Source organism: Phascolarctos cinereus, unplaced genomic scaffold (assembly GCF_003287225.1).
Source record: "Phascolarctos cinereus isolate Bilbo 61053 unplaced genomic scaffold, phaCin_HiC Scaffold_4;HRSCAF=312, whole genome shotgun sequence".
Taxonomy (NCBI): domain Eukaryota; kingdom Metazoa; phylum Chordata; class Mammalia; order Diprotodontia; family Phascolarctidae; genus Phascolarctos; species Phascolarctos cinereus.
The window spans coordinates 608,897,970-608,920,793 of record NW_027555847.1 but is presented as its reverse complement, the minus strand read 5'-3'; the positions used below and the strand labels follow the sequence as shown (position 1 = coordinate 608,920,793).

The 22,824-nt window shown below is 36.2% G+C and overlaps 1 protein-coding gene across 1 annotated transcript in view; it reads left to right on the top strand.

The window, feature by feature from the left end:
* LOC110193575 (CUB and sushi domain-containing protein 3) overlaps nucleotides 1-22,824 on the top strand; it is a 90,650-nt gene that overhangs the window by 9,830 nt on the left and 57,996 nt on the right. Inside the window, exons 3-4 of the mRNA XM_078151796.1 lie at nucleotides 5,087-5,269; nucleotides 19,553-19,729. Of these exons, the coding sequence (XP_078007922.1) occupies nucleotides 5,087-5,269; nucleotides 19,553-19,729 (360 nt within the window). The remainder of the gene's footprint in view (nucleotides 1-5,086; nucleotides 5,270-19,552; nucleotides 19,730-22,824) is intronic.

Genomic DNA, 22,824 nt, shown 5'->3' with positions numbered 1-22,824 from the left:
CTTAATAGTCAGTGTTTATCCCTTATCTCATCCCCCTACCAATGTTTCTTTTCAGTAAAGTGTATTCTTCCAGAGCCGCATTCTAGTTATGTGTATTATTCTGTTGTATCTTAGTCATAACTGTGAGATCAAATTTGCCTTTCTGCATTTAAGTTCTCATCCTTTTAGCCATAATTTGTGCAATTTTACATAGACTTCTAAAGACATGGGTTTTATTACTGGCTCTTTTCTTGGATTATGTCTCCTATAAATTCCTAGGCATCTCTTCTGATATTTCTCTTCCTACATTTTACCTACTCTTCATGGTATCTATGCATATTTATACAGGTTTCTCCTTCTTTTTTTTCTTTTTTCAGCTTAAAGTTGTTTTGACTACATTTGTATGACTCCAGGGTAATGCATTAATACAAACCTCCTTTTAGATTTACTCCATCCTTGGCCAGAAGCTTCCTATATTGTAAATTGTGTTCCAGAAATTCAATTTCCATTCTTAGACATCATCTTATTTACCATGTTTCATTTCCCAAATCTGATTTTTACTTCATTAAATGTTGCCTTTAAGTGGCATCAGGTATAACATTACCTGTGTCCCTCAGGTTTCTTTCCAAAATTTCTTAATCTCTTTCATTGCTTTCTAGTTTCATTCTGGAAGTAGCATTTGTGTCCATCTGGGTCACTGAAAATGTATAATAGTGATCTGTTTCAATAACTCTTAGGAGGTTCTCTGGTGCATCTTGAATAATATCCAAGAGCAACATCTCTTTTGTTGCGAAATTGAAAAATAACTGCTCCTTACCATAAAGGGGAAGAGAACAAGCATTTCTTAAATGCTTATTACATGCCTGGCATTATGCTAAGTACTTCACAAAACCATCTCATTTCATCATCACAATAAACCTACCAGGTAGCTGTTATCATCATTGCTATTTTACAGTTGAGAAAACTGAGGTAGAAAGAGGTTGACTTGCCCAAGGTCACACAGCTGATAAGTATCTAAGGCAGAAGTTGAACTCAGGTCTTTCTGAATCCAGGCCAATCACTCTACCTTCTACACTACCAGCTGCCTCTAAAATCTCATCACCTGCCACATGACCCCCTTACTAGATGATCTCTCACATGAGAGCACCTGTGGATCTACAGTCTTATTCCTTGGAGCTGCTTTTTAATCAGAGCAACCATCTCTTCATAAAGAAGAGCCTCAACTTTCTCTCTTAGCTCCAAGTATTCAGTGGTTAATTCTACAAAATGGTTCTCATTCTTTCTATTTTTGACCTTTTCCCCATCCTCCAGTGTGCCATGTATCAGGATTCTCCTCTGCCTTTTCAAGTAATTATTCTTTTCAGTTTCTACACTGAAACATTTCTACCAGTTTTTGTTTTGGGTTTTTTTTTAAAGAAACTTTAAGTTTGTGTCCACTTTAAAATAAATATTGCTCTTTGGTCTATTACATATACTAAAAACTATTCTCCTCATAACCTGAAGGTTTGAGAGGCTTTCCTGGAATCCCTTTATCTTCTCCTCTAGAAAAAAGACCAGTCTGCCCTTTGATGATAGATAGCAATCTAATGGCATTGGCAGAAGAAGAAATACTTGTTCTAGGTCATCACAAGTTTCTCTCTGCTCTCTATACTTACTATACTAGGGAGCTTTAGTCACACGACTTTGTTGCTAGTAGTTCACAATCAGAACTACTTTGGCAAACAGCTTATGGGTGACTTCAATTTCCCTCACTTCTTTAACTCTCTTAAATACAATTGTGAAAAGTCTGCTTAGCAACAGTTAACATCTTGACAGCCACACTCCATTTCCTTTCCTTTATTTTATTACCCCCTTACCTAGTCTTGTGCAACTAAATGACATAGTGGATAAAACGCTGGACTTGGAATTAGGAAGAACTGAGTTTAGATCCTACCTCATTCACTAGCTGTGTGTCGCTTGGCAAGTCCTTTAACCTTTCTCAGCCTCAGTTTCTTCATTTGTAAAATAGGGAAAAATAATAGCACTTACCTTAGATGGTTGTTGAGAAGATTACAATTAAATTAAATAGTATTTGTAAAGTGCTTTGTAAAGATTAAAGTGCTAGATAAATGCTAGTTACTAATAATATGTCTTACTGATTTGTTTGTATATTTTGTTCTACCAATCATCTCCTGCCTGGGTACCAAATTATCCTTTGAATATTTGATCTTTGAACTTCCTCATAATTCCGAAGCTCTCTAAACACTTCAAAATGCCTTCTCCTATTTCAGTTTGTATTCCTTCCTTTTTTTTCCCTTCTACACAACTTTATATACCAATAGTCAGCAATAGAATTAGATATGAGATACAGGTTTATGGTTAAAAAAAATAAAACATGGAACTTGAGATGCAAGTTTTCTTATAACTGGTACAAAATTTACGTAAAGGTGTTTCCTGTTGAAACATGGGTTATTTTAAGAAAAACAATTTTCTGAGTCTGCTAATATCGACTGTCACTCTAGTGATGCCATTAAAACGTGAAATGGGGAAAGAGTAAATAGAAATTCATAGCAAAATCTTAGAACATATCAGTATAAACATTTTTAGTAGAGAACTTTTATTTAAAAATTATAGGATAATAACAATAGACTGTACAGTTCTAAAGATAATTTTATTTCCTTAAAATATTTTTTCTACCTAGAGTTAATACAACTGACAAATCATGAGCAGTTTTGTTGTTTTCCAGTCTCAACAGGTTCAAATAGCTAGTTTGGGTTCCAAAGATAATTTGTGGCCAGAGATCTGGTATTTTTTTTATATGGAAAGCAAATTGATGTATTTGAGATGAAATTACTGATCTTGAACCATTTAGTACTGTGTGAAGAACTTGTCTGACCCAGACTTCCCTAAAGTAGTAATTATAATAGAAAATACATGCATTATCTTTTTGTATATGTATGTACATTTAGATTTGTATGTATAATCTAAATTTAGTCACATGCATATGAACCATGTGAGTGAAAGACAACTGGTTAAGGTTAGTGGTATTCCATTTGGGATAATAACAGCACTTACCTCATAGGGTTGTTGTGAGGATTAAATTAGGTAATATTTGTAAAGCACTTAGCACAGAGCCTAGCACACAGTAGGCACCGTACAAATGCTTATTCTCTTCCCTTGCCTTCCCCATGTAATTGTACTTGTTGTGATGTGGAAGGAGTTGGGGTAGGGAGCCAACGAGTGGACTTTTAGAAAGCCAGAATCACGTCTTATACTCCATCAGTTTTCATGCCTTTGAAAATGTTAATGGAAAACATTGTTGATATGCAAAGTATTGACAAGATAAATTAAAAACAAAAACACAGGTACCTCTAACCACTTCAGGGGTATTGGCAGAAAGTTTAGAAATCAGGAGTGTATGGATAAAGTTGTGCTAGAGCCAGCTCAAAACAGGAAAGCCTAATATATTGTCACTGTGAGCATTTACACCTTGGAAATCAGTAAATGTCACAAATGAGGGCTTGATTTATTGTTTGTTGATTGTCTAGACTTAGGAAAGTGATGGAGAAAATGTTAATAATGCACACTAAACTTAAAAGCTAGTGATGAATTTTTTTTCTCCCAGAGAATTGGTTGCTACATATTTACTAGCATACCCTCTGGCTCTAGGAGAAATGTAAAAAAGTGCACGTGTTGATCTGTGCTACACTATTCTTAAAAGCTAACAAAAACTCACAAGATAACTTCATTTGTTTTCTTTAACTACATTGTACATCTCAACATAATATTCATCACAATTATTGTCTTAGAATAAGCACATAGCAAAATAAAGTTCAGTGTCAAAATTCTTCTGTATTTTTGAAAAAGATGAATGTGTCCATGAATCCAAAATTATCTTATATTCTTGTAAACTGGCACCTTCTTTACTGATTACAAAGCTGCATATATATATATATATATATATATACACACACACACACACACACACATATATATACACATATATATACATATATATACATGTATATATGTAAGCACATACATATAAGCACATGTTGATTTATCCGTTTAATATCATATATATAAATACATATATATGTCTTGTTAGAAAAGTTCTTTTCAATCCACCAAAATCCTTTGATAAGTCATTACTAATTATTCTTTATGATTAGCTGTACTGATAGATCCACCTCTTTCTCTCTACCTCTGACAGAAAAGAACCTGTAGAGACAACTGATTTTAAGTGAGTTAGGAAGTGACAGAGTCAAATAAATTCTTAACACTGAAATTCAAAGGAATTAATACCTAGCCATATACAATTTCTTTTTTCAGTATTCAAAATAGGTTGCCTAAACTTCAGCTTTTACAAATTAATTATCTTGGCATATAGAGTAAGTATATAAATATGTCAGTCATCTTTGCTTAAGAAATAATGAAACAATGAATTATGAAGTAAAATTCTAGACTACATGATATGTATCTAGACATCAGCAGGATATAGTAGATATAGTGTTGGCTATGGGGTATGTAAGGAATGTCTTGAAATACAGCCTCTGACATGTATGATCTGTGTGACTATGGGCAAGTCATTTATCTGAGCCTCCATTTCCTCATTTGTAAAACAGAGATGATAATTACTGTAATACCTTCGTCACAGGGTTGTTATGAAGTTCAAGGTAGATAATATATGTAAAGCATTTTGCAGGCTTTAAAAGCCCCATATAAATGTCAGTTCCCATTTCCTGGAATTTAGCTGTTCTACCTAATAAGATGTAATTGAAAAACTGAGAAAAATCATGAATAAATTATCAGTCACCTGGTATACAGAACTATTGTTATTTAATCTAATTCTCCTGTTAGTTACAAATTGCACATCTTGATTGTCATAAAACTCTGGAAGTAGGCATCTAGAATGTTCTTGAAACATATGTTGCCTGCTGAATGCCTCCAAACTCCATGAACATGGATAAAAATCCATAGAAATAGGAACCCTACTTTATGAAGCCATTGTGTCTTCCCAATTCTTTCTTCATATAAGACATGGAACATGTAGAAAGTAAATGTTATGATTTCAACTGATTGGCTTGTTTTGTCAAAACATAACATTCTAAACTGTGCTTAATTCCAGGTGATGTGGCTGGTTCTTGTGGGGATCCGGGCATTCCAGGTCATGGTTCCAGACAGGAGAGTGACTTTAGGACCAAGAGTGTTGTCCGCTTCTCTTGTGAGACTGGTTATATCCTCCATGGCTCGGAAGAAAGAATTTGTTTAGCCAATGGAAGTTGGACGGGAAGACAACCTGAATGTAAAGGTAAATTCCAGTTAAAGCAAAATCTCTATCAATATCTCTTATAACTTGTGAATATATAAAACACTGTGTGAATAGAACTAAAGGAATAATTTATTTTCATGCTACAGGAAAGTGTGATTTTTATAATTTTCTTTATATAAAGTATCATGCAGCAAACAGGTATTCATCATAAGTATTTAAGCATTATATATTTTTGTGTTTGTTCTGTATATATTGTATTATTCTGCAGCATGTGTGTGTCTGTGTGTGTATAGTCTTCTTTGCCATTAGAAAATAAGCTGCTTGAGGGTATGGGTTGTTTCATTTTTTCATTAACATGCAAAACATCTGGCATAGTGCCTATCATATAGTAGGCCCTTAAAAAATGCTTGTTACTTAATTAGTTGATCTGTTGTGTGCAAAGGATAGTGCTAGGTGCCAGAGGAGATACAAAGGTTAGATCTGATGCCATTACTCTCCTCAGTGATCATATAGTCTACTGAAGAATAAGAAAGTAAAATAGGTAGATGAAATATATGAGATTACGGTATATGATAACTATACCAGAGAGGTACAAGACAAAGTACTGTATAAACCCAGAGGGAAAGTCCAATGCTGATTAAGGAGGATCAAGGATTCATTGATTCCAAGAGGAGGAGGAGGTATTCGATTTGAGCTTTACAGAATGAATAGAAGTCAACAGAAGAGGGGAAAGGAGGTGTTCCAAGCAAAGGAACAACTTAAGCTAAGGCATTTTGAACTTAATTAGGCAATAAGAAGCTACTGAAGATTCGTCAGCAGAGAAGTTATATGACCATAACTTTGTATAAGAAAGGCTATTCTGGCCATAATACAGAAGAAGGTGTTAACAGAGATAGAATGAAGGAAGATGTGTAATGATGATTTTTTGAAAGGCCAGATAAATTATAAAGGGGTCCTGCACTAGCATGATGACCATAGGACTAAAGAGGAGGGCAGAGATTTGAGTGATATTTTAGCAGCTGAGGTGAAAAGCAGTGACAATTCAGGAGAAATAAATATCAACAGTTAAGTCCCCGACTATGTCCAAGAGTAGTTTGCCACTGCAATTCGCCACAAGATATAGCCTCAAGAGTTACTGGCAAGAACTTAGAACCTTATTTCAAGCAAGTATGGAAAACAAGAATTACTGAGTGACTAGATCAGAACCTACAAATTGATCTTTCTGCTGTGGCGAAGTAGGTTCAAACAAGCAAATGTACAGACTTGCCTACTTCTTGAAACTCCAAGTTATCAGGGAGAATGAAATGGTCTTTTAAACATCCAAGAATGGCATCCAAAGAAAAAGAAGAATCTAAAGAGGCAGAGGGAAATTCTGAATATTAGGAATTTAAAAGAGAAAACACAGAGAACAAAGGGTGAAAGGATCACAGAATAAGCATAAATAGCATAAGATGTGAACTCTTTAGAGGGGAGAAAGGAGCTGGAACTTGTGAGGAGACAGCTGTTTGTCTTTCAAGGAATGATCATGTGGATTCATAAGTGCCGTCTAGTGAGAGATCTCATTCAGTAAGAGTCAGAGAAAGAAATGAATATAAGTAGTAAGTGTCTCCCTACAGAGCCAGCCAACTGTTGCACTGGCATTCAGAATAGAAGAGAGTTCTATACTTTCCCAGGCCTATACCCAGGACATAATCAAGGACCTCACAAAACTTGTCAGAACTGAGGACTGCTACCAGTTTCTAGGGATTCAGGGAAATGGGTAGGAGAAAAGGGAATGATACAAACAGAAAGAATCTAGGAACCATGCTACAGATTGTGAAGCCCTGGGCAAGAAACTGACCTTAAGGACAGATGTGAGCTTTTCATCAGTGTGGTTGATCTATGGCAAGATTTTAAAACAAACAAATGCATTTAGGAAGTGGTTAAGAAGATGGCGTCTGATAAAAAAGATTTGTATTTCTGGGCTGCAGTTTAAAATATAGGAATGTTGCTCTCTTGGCAGGAGACAGAGTACACCAGTGAGGGATAGTAAAATTGTATGTCCCTGGAAACAGCTTCAAATTCCTTTTTAAAAGGGATAGCTCTCTAAGTAGAGAATAACCTCTTTACCTAGTCAGAAAGAGGTCATTCTCTATCTCATTTCTTACCTAGCCTTAATCACTGAATGGACATTGCCTCAGTCAAACTGAGACCTGGGAAAGACCTTAGCTTTAAAAGGACAAGGCCTCACTCTGCATTCAGGGTCTCCAGTCGTCCTGATCTATATCTCACCACTGGACCCAGATGGCTCTGGAGGAGAAAGTGACGCTGGTGACTTTGCACAGCTCTCCCTCACTTAAATCCAATCCACTTTCATGTAATAGCATCACCTCCCTGATGTCGTAGTCCTCTTGAAGAATGAAAGACAAACAACAACAGCTCTCTAGGAGGGGAGGCAGGGATACAAGGAGAAATTCACATAATGTAAAAACAAGATATCAGTATAAAAACCACAGCAAAAACCTTAAATTATTATGGAATTATAACACCCCTGATCCAAGTAGATTTGGACAGTTCCATGGACAATCCTGTGATAATGCCTGCATGTGAGGAAACATGACTCCTGAATGACTAAGAAGCCATTGTATCTGTAATGTTATTTATCATGTATATGAGGAAGATGAGAATCCTGATTAATGGAGAGATAGAAGAAGGGAGAAGCCAAGTTTGAGAGGGATAGTGTGAGATTCAGGGCATGAACTTTGAATGGCAAATGGAAGAGCTTCTGAGATCCACAGAGATGAGAGAAAAGCAATCCATACTGCCCCCATTGTAGCCTTTGATTCCTAATTTTTGCACTCCTAGAGACCTCAAGGAATAGCTTTCTGGGGTAAAATCATTCTCTCTTTGATTGAAGTAAATTTTCCTCTCCCTCCCAAGTCAAAAAGACTTCATCCTCTTGTATGTTCCATTGTTTAAATTAATTTGTAAGACTTCTTTGGTTTTTGTTTTATTGTTTGCTATGTTTGCTTGATACATGTGATTGACTTGTATAATAAGCTTTTGGTGAGAGAGACAGAGAAAAAGAGAGAGAGTGAGTATTGAGGTAATTGAGTTAGCTTTTACCCTCACCTTTGAAGTGACCAGGGAAAATGGCTTTTACCTGGTCCCCAAAATTAGATTATACCCCTAAACTACAAATATATGATGCAGAGTAATTCTAGACCAATATCCCTCTAGATAGTAGGAAAGCAAAAGAGTGATTGCCCAATCACAACCTTCCAACTGTTTTCTACAAGGGCAGAAATTGTAGTCTCTTTGGAGACGAGGTAGGCCAAAACACAAATCTTATCTATTTAAATATAGACCCTACTACAAATACTCCCTTGGATGCCTATAGTTTGTTTTAAATCCTCACATGTGAGAGCTGGTCCATAAGAATAATTTCAAATTAATTCCTGGTCATTTTCTTGCATGCAGGACGTGGTGTCTCAGCTTCCTGATTGATCCACTGCTGGTCTGAGTCAAGCAAATTATTGGTCAGAACCGACTAATCTGGGCTCAGCTACCAAACTTCTAGTGACTATTCTGGGATCAGGGGAAGGGGAAGAGGAAGAAAAGAGAATAAGCATTTAAATAGCATCAACTGTATGTCAGGCACTTTACAAATATTATCTTATTTGATCCTCACAGCAACTCTGGAAAGTAGGTACTATTATTATCCATTTTACAGTTGAGAAAACTGAGACATACATAAAATAAGTGACATGCACAGGGCCATACAGCTAGTAAGTGTTTTAGGACAGATTTGAACTCAACTTTCCTGATTCCAGATCCACCACTTTATCCACCAAACCAAGCCAGCTATAATAAGATAGAGGAAACAATAAGAAAAATGTCTTTTCTTTACCATTTGGTCCTTAATAAGGAGCATCTAGTTGCTGGGGCTGGAAATGATGAGAACCTTGAAAGGAAAGACACTGTCTTAGAGTTTGTGAAGGAGAGGAAAACTAGGCATAGTTTGATTTGCAGTATACTTTTTTTGGAGTGAAAGTTTCAAAGGGTAAGAAAGTAGGATTCCATGTCCTAAAATTCTAAAGGAGATAGCCTAGGATAGATGAGAAGATACAAAGAGAAACAAGCTCAGTAAAGGACAAAAAAGAGGGAGTGGTATTGAAAGACCAATATGAATGCACAAGAAACTTACCAACAGAATTAGATTTTTTTTAAAGATATATACAGATAAGGGAAACAAAAACAAGTATCAGAAAATGAATGCAAAAGTGTGACAGAATCATGTAAGAAAAGAATCAGGAGCACATTATCTCAAAATGAGCTAAGAAGTCCTAAGGACTACACTTGACACCTAGAGAGCCACCCTAGAGGGGTTTCCCCACCCCTGGGCCATATCTACCCAATCCTCTCATGCCTTTACACAAGTCTCTCCCTTACATTTTTGAAGTAGGATTTATAGGATTCTTTAACAAAGAAGGACAATCTCACAATATAATAAATCATAATAAATATAAATAATATAATCAAATAATAAATATAAATAATAAATCAAATCTAACAAAAGGTAAGTTAAAAGTTAATATTTTGCTACTTCAACCTAAAACAATAGTCATTTAATCTTGGAAATTTATTCCATGAACACTTCTCTCAGGTCCTCACCTCCCAAATACCCCGTTTGGGATTTTCTTGGCAAAGATCCTGGAGTGGTTTGCCATTTCCTTCTCCAGCTCATTTTACGGATTAGGAAACTGAGACAAAGAGGATTAAGTGACTTTCCCAGGGTCACATAGCTAGTAAGTATCTGAGTCCAGATTTGAAATCCAAGCCCAGCATTATATTCTGTCCACTGTGCCACCTAGCATTCATCAAGGTAATTCCTTGATAATCTTAACTTGATAAAGTTATAAGGGCATGATCCTTCGTTTAGAGATTTGTATCTTCCTGTAGTCTGGATGTTAAGGAGAAACTTCACCATAGAAAATAAAGAAGAGAAAAAGGCTGAACAAAGAGAACCCATTACTGTCATTATTCTGTCCCCAGAATGTAGATATTATGTGAGACTCCTAAACAGATATTTGTACATTCATCATAATCCTTCACCATCTGAGCAATTCACGACAGTTATTGTGGATGGTTATCAAGGTCTCGATCTCCTGCCCCTCTCTAATATCTTTAGTCTTCTAGCTTCAAGGTGATCATCCTGTTAGTGGTCCTCCTCTCCTCTGAGAAGTAGTCTGTTAAGGAAGTCTCACTTTGAGTGCCTGGTTCCTGACTTGAGAACTCAGAAACCCTCATTCAATATTACTTTCAAGGTAGGTTAGCAAGAAACTGAAGTCGTGACATGGGGATACTAAAGAACTGAATTTTTCCTACTACTTTGCTAGGGCTTACTTGGACAGTTCAGGTCTAATGCACAGCAGGTCATATTTCTTCTTTCCATGGAGAATTCAAATGGTTAGAGTGGTCTCTTAAATGATTATATGAATCTCTAGGGCAAAGTGGTATGGGTGAGCAAGTTGTCTCTCAATCAACCCCAAATTATTTTACCTCATGAATGGAGTCCAAGCCAGTGTTTTCTGGGTTTGTGAGAGGATATAGGGGCCTAATGAAAAAGTGGGATCTGCTGGAAAAAGGGAGCAAATTAAATTTATTTTTTTATGGCCTTATGAACCACATTTTCTTCTTTTTTTGATCAGTAAAGACACAGCTTTTCTATTCTCAACATGATTTGTTATCATGAATGTTAGCACAGAAACTAAGAATTCTTTTGCCTTCGTTTGGTAAAGAGAACAAGGTATATATTACCTGGAACCAAGTTATATATTAGCTATAGTGTCATATTTCCTAGAGGGAAATATAAGAGGGCAAAACTAATGAGCAGTGTGATTTGGGGAGCTAATCCAAGGTTGATCCAAGTCAACTTAAACTTAAAATATAAGATTTCTAGACCATGGCTAAATTAATATTACTTATTGTAGATTCTTTTTTAAAAAAAATAAATATCAGTGAATATCAGGAGAAGGGAATAGCCGTGACTATTAAAATTAGCTGTTTGATCATTTTACATGTTGAATATAAATATATATATATATATGTATATATATATATATATATATATATATATATTCTGATTTACTTCACTCTGTGAAGTATCTTATTCCATTTTTTCCCTATTATTTCATGTAACCACAGAGTTAAAGTACACCTACACTATTCTGATTGGTTTTCCTTATAATTTTAAGTACCATTTATTTGTTTACCTTGCTACAAGCAAAATTTATTCCTTCATATTAAAATTCTGATATCTGATTAAGCTATTTCTTGGTTATGTGTACTTGGAATTGTTTCCTTCCTTTTGCCCCATCCCCTACACACCCATTGCCAAGTGACTAACTCTAAAAGATATTACCTAAAGTGTCATTTGGGGTTTGGGAACTGCTGTTGTACAGTCATTTTTCAGTTGTATTCGACTTTTTGTGACCCCATTTAGGATTTTCTTGGCAAAGATCCATGAGTGATTTGTCATTTCCTTTTCCAGCTAATTTTACAGATGAGGAAACTGAGGCAAACAGGATTTATTGACTTAGGGTCATGCATCTACTAAGTGTTTGAGGCCAAATTTGAACTCAGGAAGATGAGTCTTCTTGCTTCCAAGCCCAGTGCTCTATCTACTGTGCCACCTAGCTGCCCTGGTATTAGGAAAAATAGAGGTCATTGATTGTATTGTGCAAGTAGGGTAAGAGTGTACAAGGAATTACCAGGAATGAATGGTCTATGAATTAATCCTCACTTATATTTTGTTTCTTTTAGAATGGCTTTTGCCCTGGGTTTTTATTCTTTTATTGGCATTGTTGAGTTTTCTGTATTTGTGGGCTTATTACTAGTATTATTATATTTGGGGCAGTTAGGTGGCACAGTGGATAGAGCACCAGACTTAGAGTAAGGAAGTCAGAAATACCTGAGTTCAAATGTGTCCTCAGATATTTACTAGCTATGTGACCCTGGGCAAGTCACTTAACCCTGTTTACCTCAGTTTCCTCATCTGTAAAATGAGCCAGAGAAGGAAATGGCAAACCATCCCAGTATCTTTGCCAAGAAAACCATAAATTGGGTCACAGAGAATTAGACATGACTGAAATGACTGAACAACAACAAATTGTAATATTTTGAGGGGAAGCTGCCCCTATAGAGCCTCCATTTCTGCTGTCTTCTCAGGATTCCCTTCCTGAAATCTTTTTTTAAAGTTCTACTAAAGATATTCTCCTCTCATTTGTCAGTGGCCTTGTGTTTACTAAGTCAATGCCAGCAAAAGATATGTTATGACAAGACTTTACAAGTTGTGCCACTTTTGAGCCTGATAATAGACTATATAGGAACAGACTAGGCCAGTTCACAAAGGCTTCTTCTCATCGGGCTGACAAGAGAAAAAAAAGAATTTTTTTATTTTGTTTTTGCTATAGCAATTCTCAAAGATAATCTATTTTGCCTACTAACAGCAATGAAATTACAGATTTTTGGAGTATTAACAAGTTGTTGGATATGATTATTACTGTGGTTACGTGGTATATAGTTTAGGTCTCAAGCATGATGAATTGAAAAAATTTTAGAAATTCTTATGAAAACATAAATGTACCATTCTATGTAATATTATGAGTATTCCTGCTAAAAAGGGCAAAGGTCAACAAGAACATGAAGAATGTGCCATTTCTTCAAATATAGGAGATAGCATGAAAATAGGAATAAGAAACAGAGGCATGAGGCTGACTGAGAAAGGTGGCACAAGTAGAAGAAAGCTGGGGGAAAAGCTATAACATCAGAACACCGGGCTTAGTGGGGAATGGGAAAATTCAGTACAGGCACGGGAAAGAGATTTGACAAACTTGCCAAAGCAGAGTGGTTAATTTGAATAAGACAGAGCAACAATGAGCAGTAGAAGGAAATGAAAGGAGAAGAGTTTAATGTCAGGGCTGGTAGCAGGAAATCAAAGTAGATCATATCTAGTGGAGGAAATGTGGAAAGGAAGTTTGGCACATGGGTAAAACATAATTTTGGGGCAATCTGTCACTAATTGGTCAGCAGATGTCTAGTAGTCTCAGAATAAGTTAGTGGTATGTTACAAAGATTCTACCAAAGAGAAGCAGGCCTCTAATTCTTGGCAGGGCACTAACCACTGGGAGTCAGGAAAGGCTACATGTCTGAATTTTGGAGGAAAGTGAAGATTCTACAAGGCAGAGATGGGGAGGGGGGTATAAATGGAGCATTCAAGGTTTGCACAATTTGTATGTAAGAGAGGAGATAGGAGATTGTACCTGAAGAACAGCTAGCAAGTCAGTCCTGATCATATCTTCATGTTCATTCAGTACTTTTGTAAGAAAGTAGTTCAGTTAGTCCTGATGACTTGAATTCATTAAGTGTAGCAATGCGATATCTTTCTGTTTCCCTGGTATCTTGAGTATTTTTTTTTATTCCCATTCAAATTCTGTCCTTCCAAAGATTATTCTCTGTCAAGGAAGTATAGGATTCAAAACAGTAGTAGTTTTTTCTTCTTTCCTTTTTTTTTTTATTTTGTACCATCCATCCTAAGTAGTATTCCTTTTTCTTCTTCTTTTACCCTATATAGCTTAACACCCCCCTACCCACACACACAGAAACACATAAACAGCTCCTTGTTCTCCTGAACTTTTTTCATCAGCCTCACCTCATTCTTTGCTTTAGTGATCCTGACTCTATTCTTACAAGACTGTACCTCTCTTTATTCTTTCTTTATTGCCTGTCCTTTCTTTCCTTTTTAGTTCATATCCTCCAGGCCAGATGTCATACTGTCATTAAAGTGTGTTTGTAAGAGATAGGAGATAGAAGTTTGAACAGGGCACAAGTATAATGTGTATTAATTCAGAAAGAGTCAAGGCACCAGCTAATGTGAAGGTTTGTAAGGATCTTCCAGGAAGCCTTCAGTACAACTGCAGGTTGAGTTCTGGAGAGATTGACCAGTACTTTTAAAGTACAAGGAAACTTCACTGAACAGAACTGATGCTTATATATTCTTTAAGTAAGACAGAAATACATGGAGAGCTGAGTTTGCTTGCTGAATCACTGATGTATGAATAATCCTCATATTCAGAACCCCTCGCAAGCTCTATAGTAAAGCAACTAAAACAGTTTTTGTGCACCATTTGGTCAATGTCTTCAAGTGCTTGACAGCTTGGAGTGAAATGAGGGAAGAATGGATGGGGAATTAGAGAGAGATGAGAAAATTGCTGATTCCAGAAGCCTAGATGAGAAAGGAAGAAAACAGTGTCTTTTGGATGTCTAGTTTGTGATAACTACATTATTTTCAGATCTACATTTTTATTAGAAAAAGATAATTAACATATAAATAAGATGATATTCTGCATTTGATAGCATTAGGATTTTATTGCCATGGGCCAAAGGCCATGGCAGGCTTTACAAAGGAAATTAAAGAATGAAAAATCATTTATTAAGCACTTGATATGTGCTAAACACTATATTAAGCAATGGGATTACAAATGGAAAACAATGAGACAGTTATTTCTCTCAAAAAATTCATATAAATTGGAGGACCAATGCATGAAATAAAGCTTAGTTGCAGGGCAAATGGGAAGGCCCAGAATTCCCAAGGATGTATTGGTGGGGTAGAAGGCAATTCCTGAAGTTCCTCAGATTACGTAAGTAGAAGAAATGACAGTGTTAGTGGATGGCAGGGAATAAGTTGAAAGGTCTTGAGTTCTTATAAGCCAGTGTTTGGAATAAAAGGTAAGGTCTGGTAGTCTTCCATCTCATGGAGAAGGGAGTCGTTGACTCCCATTTCACCTAAGCCCTGTGATCAATCAAATAGCCATGTCAGGCAAAGTGGAAAGTCTAGTACATGTCTGCTGCAAATGACTTCTGAGAAGCAAAAAGTAAGTGTAGTATGATCAAAACCGAACAAAGTAATAGTGATATTTTGAAATAATATATCATCATATTATTTTAACTAAAGTGTGTGAAATAATTTTAGTGCTGATTTTTAAGGTGGTTACCATGTAATGACTCTAATAGTAATTTACCTGCCCATAGTGAACAGTCTGTGAGCTCGGGCTGGGTTTTGTTTTTCTTTATATCCGCGGCACTGAGCATATTATCGGTGCTTCAAAGATGCTTATTGAATTCATATGTTGACTTTATCAGGAACAGTACTAATTAATTTTACCCCCAAAACATATTGTGGCTGCTATAATAAAAAATAATATAGAAAGTCCTTAAGCCTAGAAAAATTCAATTAAAAGCCATAAAATCTGCTGTTGTTCTGCTTTTTGGCTGTTTGGCCATCAGTGGCAGTCTTGTTTGGTTTTGATGGTGGAAAGAAAAGCAAGCACATTCTGTACAAGAATGCCTTCTCTGAATAATAGCTGCAAAGGCTGAGCTCAGGGTACTGGGCTGTGTCACCTAAAGAATGAGGAGGTGGTGGTCAAGGTGACTTGACACCTACCCTGTTGCAACCTACTTCTTGTCTGTTCTTCATAATATCTTCTTGCGTCAGCTAGGCTGGCTCGCCTGCCCCATTGGTGGAAGTCATTCATTAGTTGGTATTGGTCGTATTGGGAATTGTTGGCCTCTTTTCCACAAGATAGCTTTTCTTCTCCACAGGATTTGTTCCCTTGCTGATGGCTGCCAAAGACAGCCTTGAACCCTTGAAGCAAGGCAGGTAACGTAGGGAGAGGAGCACTGCTATTCCAAGGACCTTTGTTCAGTGTGCTGGTCTGGGTCCACGAGGGATTGAGGAGAAGTAGTGGTGGCAGTGGCTTAATCTGCCCAATCCCTACAACCTCCTGTCCCTCCCTAAGAGCGCTTTGCTGGATTCAGGTCCTACCTTTGATACATAATAGCTATGTGTCCCTGGACACATCACTTTATCTTTCTGTCTTTCGGTGCTCTAGGTAACTCTCTAAGAATATAAATTGCAGAGAAGCTGCAATTGGTAGGGGAAGTGCCCTCATCCAGAAATTATTATTATTCAAATCACAGGTCTAGTCCCTATCCCTGTTGTACCATATGCCAGCCACTGTTAGGGTACAAAGAAATTCTGGCCTTCCATGAGTTTACATTTTACTGTTGTTGAATGACATGTACACAGAAGAGCAAAAACAAAGCATAACACTAAAATAAAAGGGAGGATTATGGGAAGATGGTGGAGTTGGTCAGAAAATTCCAAGCGCTCAAGATTTTCCCCTACAAAAGAGATAAAATGGCACCTCAGGGCAAACACAGAGCAGTGGAAATAAATAAGAGCAAGGGCAAAACAGGGACCCTCATGGGACAATTGGAGAAGATCTGAAGAAAAATCCCAGGACAAGGTTTGGTCCCTGTGAAGAGTAAACACCTCTAGGCTAGTCTTTATGTGGTAACCACCTTTTTTTTCTCTATTGGGTATTTAAGTTTTAGTATTTAAATCTAACATAAAAAAAATAAGATGAAAGGTCATTTCCAGAAAGTGTTATAGCAGTTAGGAAAAGGAGGGATTCAGGTAAGCATCTTATAGCTGGTGGGTCCTTCGTTGTACCTTGAAGAATGTTGGGCAACAATGTGTTGTTGAGACTTGAGGGACTGCTTTCCAGTTATGACAAATAGATAGCTTATTCAAAGGTACCACTGTGCCTTTAGGGGATGGAATTTCAAGTATGGCAAAAAGGCAAGTAGGCCTATTTGGCTGAAATAGAATGTGAAGGCACATAATGTGCAGTAAAGCTGCAAAGGTAGGCCATGAATAGTTCTAAAAGCCAAGTGGACTTGTTAGAGTAAAAAGGTTATCAGTGTTTTAGTGGACTAGATGACCTTTGAAGTACCAAGGCAGAAGTTCTCCCAAGGACTGGAGGGGTAATTGAATATAGCTTTTAGTATTTACCTTTCCTTAATACCCATTTACTTTACTTGTGAGATACCAATTGCTTCTCTAAAAGTGCCGGAAGATAGGGCAGCTAGGTGGTTCAGTGGATAGAGCTCTGACCTTGGAGTCAGCAGGACCTGAGTTCATATTCAACCTCGGACATTTGACAGCAAACTAGATGTGTGACCCTGGGCCAGTCACTTAACCCCAGTCACCTAAGCAAAAAAGAAAAAAAAAGCATGAAGAATTTTTCCCTTTCTTAATTATCCTAGGTCACTTTTGAGAAATAATCTTACAATGAGGAATTATATTTTATAAGTCTGTACCTTTATTTACTATTTTTCTTTAAACAAAATTTAAAAACACCTTACTTTGTGCAGAATACTTTGATCAGTCTAGAAACTCAAGAAAACATTGTCTCGAAGACTCAGCTACATTCTTGTCATTCTACATTTTCATTATGGCTGGCAGAAGGTACAGAACACCCTCTTCTCTTAAAACAAAAAAAGTACAAGATTTTAGTTGCATAAATACAACATGAAAAATGGAAACAAAGTTAAAATTCTCAGCAGAGTTAAAAGTATCTCCAAGTCCTTTTAGCAAGCTGTGGATATCTACCTCATCCCAAGAGACAAAGCATTCGCAGTGTGGCCATTTATTAGCAAGAGAGATGAGAGAAAGTATAGTTTTGTTTCGTTTTGGTTTGGTTTGGTTCCCCCTTATAAAGAAAGGCCTGATGGATAGAGGGAGTCAGAAGCCACGTAGGAACAGAAGCCAGGCAACTTTGCCTCTCTAAGAAATGGGTAGTGGTTCAAGGTAGATGTTCAACCAATTATAAGCTGATGGTAATTGAAGAGTACTACCTACCCCCAAAGGAATATAATCATAAACTCTCTCCCATGTAAGGAGTGATCTGCCTGCCTAGAATTGAGTTTGCCTAGATGTACCTGCCTGCCAGTTATTATCCTGTCCCTTCTCCACTCTGTTCTCTGCCTCATTTCTTGCAGTCAACTTGCATTACTACTCCAGTCAGTTATCTACCTACTATTTAAACCTTGTTTATTTGCTGTCTGTACGGTGATAAAAGGTTTGTCAGATAAAGATAATCTGACTTTTATTATATTCTGAGTGTTTTTGTGATACAGTGAACCATGTAAAGGATGCAACATCACAATGGAACCTGAGACCAATGCCTTAGACCATGAATCATTACAACAGCCTAATATATATTCTGAATTATCAGCAAAATTTTAAATTATGTTTTGTATATTTTACTATTAGCTGTGGGACCCTGTGCCAATCACTTACCCTGTTTGCCTTAGTTTTCTCATCTGTAAAATGAACTAGAGAAGGACGTGCCAAAGGGGTCACAGTCAGACATGACTGAAAAATGACGAAGCAACAACATTCTGACTATTTGAAATCCACATGTGATATATATAACAACTGGTTAATGGAGTTTAACCAGAAGTTAAATTGATCAGAATGTCTTATGCTTGAATCATTCTGTATAGAGGAAAACATGGAGTGCATGGAGGCATCTGGTGCCCTAGTAGAGAGAGCACTGGTCCCAGAGTTAGGAGGACCTGACTTCAAATTTGACCTCACACACTTACTAACTGTGTAACCTTCATCAAGTCACTTAACCTCTGTTTGCCTCAGTTTCTTCAAGTATAAAACGGGCATAATAACAGCATCTACCTCAAAGAGTTATCATAAGGATGAGCTGGGATAGTTCTAAAAAATGTTTATCATTGTACCTGTATGTAGTAAATGACATATAAATGGTTATTCCCTTCTCTTCCCTCTAAAGGCATGAAGAATAGTAAGAGTTTATTAAAATGCATTATTTGAATTTAACTACAGTTATTTTAGTTTATGTGTAGTAAATTTTTTATTCTCCCTAATCTTGAAATAGAATTCATGATCATTTTATGAGTTACATGTCTGTATATATCACATTATAAATGAATATCTGTAATATTTAAATAGCATGTTTTTATACCCCTCCCATAAAAGAAATCAAATAAAAATAAACCTCTGCAGGAGCTCACTATTATTACAAAGCTTATCTTCTAATTTTACACTAGGTATATATTTAGTATAAGACACAGAGTTTTATAATTCTTTCTTCAAGGATTTTGTGGCGCCCCGAGGCTATGCTATTGAGTAATTACTGCACCACACAAGTTTTTCACTCAATTCAACAATAAAAGTCTGAACAAGTAGTCCATAATGCAATTTACATTCCTAGTAATTAAACTAATAAAATCCACATAAATTCATCTTGAATTTCAAGCAATTCTAAAATAGGGTACTTTGTTTATTTTTAGGGTACTTTATAGCTCCTTTGGGTAATTTTTAGTAATTATTTAGTCATTAACTTTTTGTGAGAGCTTCTCTAATTGCTGTGTTATATACGCTCTTATCAATTTGCTTTATAGCTGTGCAGTGTGGTAACCCAGGGACTACTGCCAATGGGAAAGTGTTCCGTATAGATGGCACAACATTCTCCAGCTCAGTCATTTATTCCTGCATGGAGGGATACATACTTTCTGGATCATCGGTGAGGCAGTGTACAGCCAACGGAACGTGGTCTGGATCTTTGCCCAATTGTACCAGTAAGTTAAATTTTCAGTGACTTGTTTTCATATGTATTACTAAAAATGTGGAAAAATGTCTTGATCATTTCCTGTCACACAATAGTGTGTTTATAAAGAGAAGTATGTTCATGATGTAAAAGGTTTTGGAATGTGGGAAGTATACTAGCGTTCGTGTTTAAATTAAGTATTCCTCATGAAAATGCTTGTATTAACACTAAAAGTTTGGAGAACTAAATCATTTCTTGAAATTATTATGATTCAGTTCTATTTAATTCATCATTTGTTGGGCATCTCCTATGTGCAAGACACTATGCTAGGTGCTATGTGGATATCAGTATGAGTAAGGCATGGTCCCTGACTTCAACGAGCATATGGTCTTGGAGAATACAAAGACACCAAATGAAACAACTATGTGGCACTTCAGATATGGTAAATTTTTAGTAAATACTTTGTTCATTCATAATTGTGACAGAGAAGTTATATGCCATGAAAGGGTTAACACAACAGGACTAAGATAATGAAGAGTTGGGAAAGTAAAATCACATCAACATGCATTTATTAAGCACCTAGTAGGTGTCAAGCATTGTACTAAGTGCTGGGGATACAAAGGAAAAAAGCATTCCTCCCTTTCAAGGAGCTCAGAGTCTAATTGAAAGGATATCTCTAAGTCTGTATTCCTATGTCTTATGAAGATAACTTTTTAGAGCTATGATTTCTCTGATGTTGTGAATTATTATAGCTAATAATAATAGCTAACATTTACGTTAGTAATGCTTACTATGTGCCATGCCTGGTGCTAAGTGCTTTACGATGATTATCTCATTTGATCCTCACCTACCCTGGGGGCGAGGGTAGGTACTATTATCTTCCTCATTTTCCAGAGAAGGAAACTGAGGCAAATAGAGGTTAAGATTTGCCCAGGTCAAACATAATAAGGTCTAAGGCTGCATTTCAACTCAGGTCACCTTGATCCAGGCCTGGTATTCTATTCACTGTGCCACCTACCAGCTCACAATTACATAGTAAATAGAAGTTTACAAAATTCTACCATTACAGAGTTATTAAGTGATTGAGTCAGGACACAAACTCAGATCTTCTGACTCACAGTCCTGTTTTCTGTACTCTATGCTCTGCTTCTCTTCAGAGAACAAAGTGGAGTTATTCCTAGAGCACTTTAGAAATTTTAGTCACAGATGCTTGCATTCATATAAACAATATACCATCTAAAGGATGTGAAGTATTATTTAACTGACAGTAAATTGGTAGTCTTTTAGAGCTTGAAAGGATACTAGAGATCATCTCCAACCTAAGATAAAGAAATCAACAGTCCCAAACTTTAGATATTATATGCATTAGATTGTTAGCAACTTGAGAGGAGGGCTGGCATCTTATCTATCTGAGTATACTCAGGACCTTGTGAATACCCTGAAATTCGATTCAATTCATTTCAGCAAAGAGTTGTTAGCCACCTACTATGTGCCAGGTTCTAGTAATGCAAAGACAGAATAAAATTAACAAAAACAAACATAATAAATACTGTGAATGCATGGATGGATGGATGGATGGATGGATAGACACCTGCTCAGGTCCTCAAGAAGCTTACATTCCACTAGAGGGATAAAATGTTATACAGATGAGTAAATGCAAAAATAATTTAAGGACAGGCAGAGTACTGACAACTAAGACAATTCAGAGATGTTCCATATTAGCACCAAGCTCACGACTCTCCATCTTGTGAAAGATTATGCAAGATGAAAGCTTGCTAAAAGCCTTCCACTGATCTTCAAGTCTACTAAGGCTATTCAAAAAGGAAATTGATGTAATTTAGCATGATTGAACCAATGTTGACCCTCAGTCATTACTACTTTCCCTTTAATATGCTCACAAGCCAGCTAAGTGGCATGAGTGGACATCCTGGAATCAGGAAACTTTCATTAAAATCTGGCCTGCAGTACACTAGCTGTGTAACAGGCTTTGGGTAAATCACTGAGGCAGCCTGTCTACCTTAGTTTCTTCATCTATAAAATGGGAATAATTATAGCCCTTTCCTACCAGAGTTGTTGTGATAAGATGAGATAATATTTATAAAGTACTTTGAAAAACTTAAAGTGTCATCATAAACACTAATTATTGTTACTGCTGTTGTGGTTATTTTTAATTTTAAAATATATGCTCTAGAATTTTTACCTGGAAATGAAGTCATATTTACTCACTTACATTTTGAAAAATCCATACAGCCCCAAAGCAGTGTTCTTTCGATGATACTGGCACTCCAGAAGCTACTTTGTATTAGTTGATTTTTTTTAATATAGGTAATAATGTTGAAAATTGGAAGAATTATGTTTTAAATTGTGAGGTATTTTGAATATGTGCATTCTCTTTCATATTAAGAGATAGAAATCTTGATATGTTATAAGACATACTGGTAACCTGAATGAATAAATATCTTCCCTAAACTCCGGTTTTCTGTCAGGTGATCATTTCAGCACAGTTAAATGTCTTATGTGCTGCTATACTAAAAACAAAATATTTTATATATTTTTCCAGTATTTGGTCACTATCGTTTCAATCTCTCTCTTCACAAGCAGTGTTAGTTTCTAAATTTCCAGGATCAAGCAAAGATGGTATGTGATTTTGTTTTGATAAAATCTATCGGCTCTTAAGACCTATTAATTTGTTTTTGAAAATAGATTTGTGTTATATGCAATGTTATTCAACAACTCCAGAAAGTCACATGAAATTTAAGAATTTTGTTTGAAAATATGTGAGAAAATACAGTCTATGTCATTCTAGAGATTCCACTTGCAATTCTACCTAGAAAAAGTGAAAAAAAGAAACATTATTTAGAATTCTTCAACTTGTATTAAATTTTAAAAAGTGCTTCCTATTTTTAAATAATGGAACTAATGTATTATTGATTTTGCCAACTACTGGTCTAAAGAGGGAACATTGGATTTCAGTTTGGCACCAAATGAATCAGCATTAAAAGGAAAAACAAAGGTATAAGGCAGTATTTTAAAAGGAAAAACAAAGGTATCAGGCATATTGACTAGGTTTTCTAGTTTTAAATGCCCAAAGGCTTTTTATTAATTATTTCTTTCAGGTTACACTGT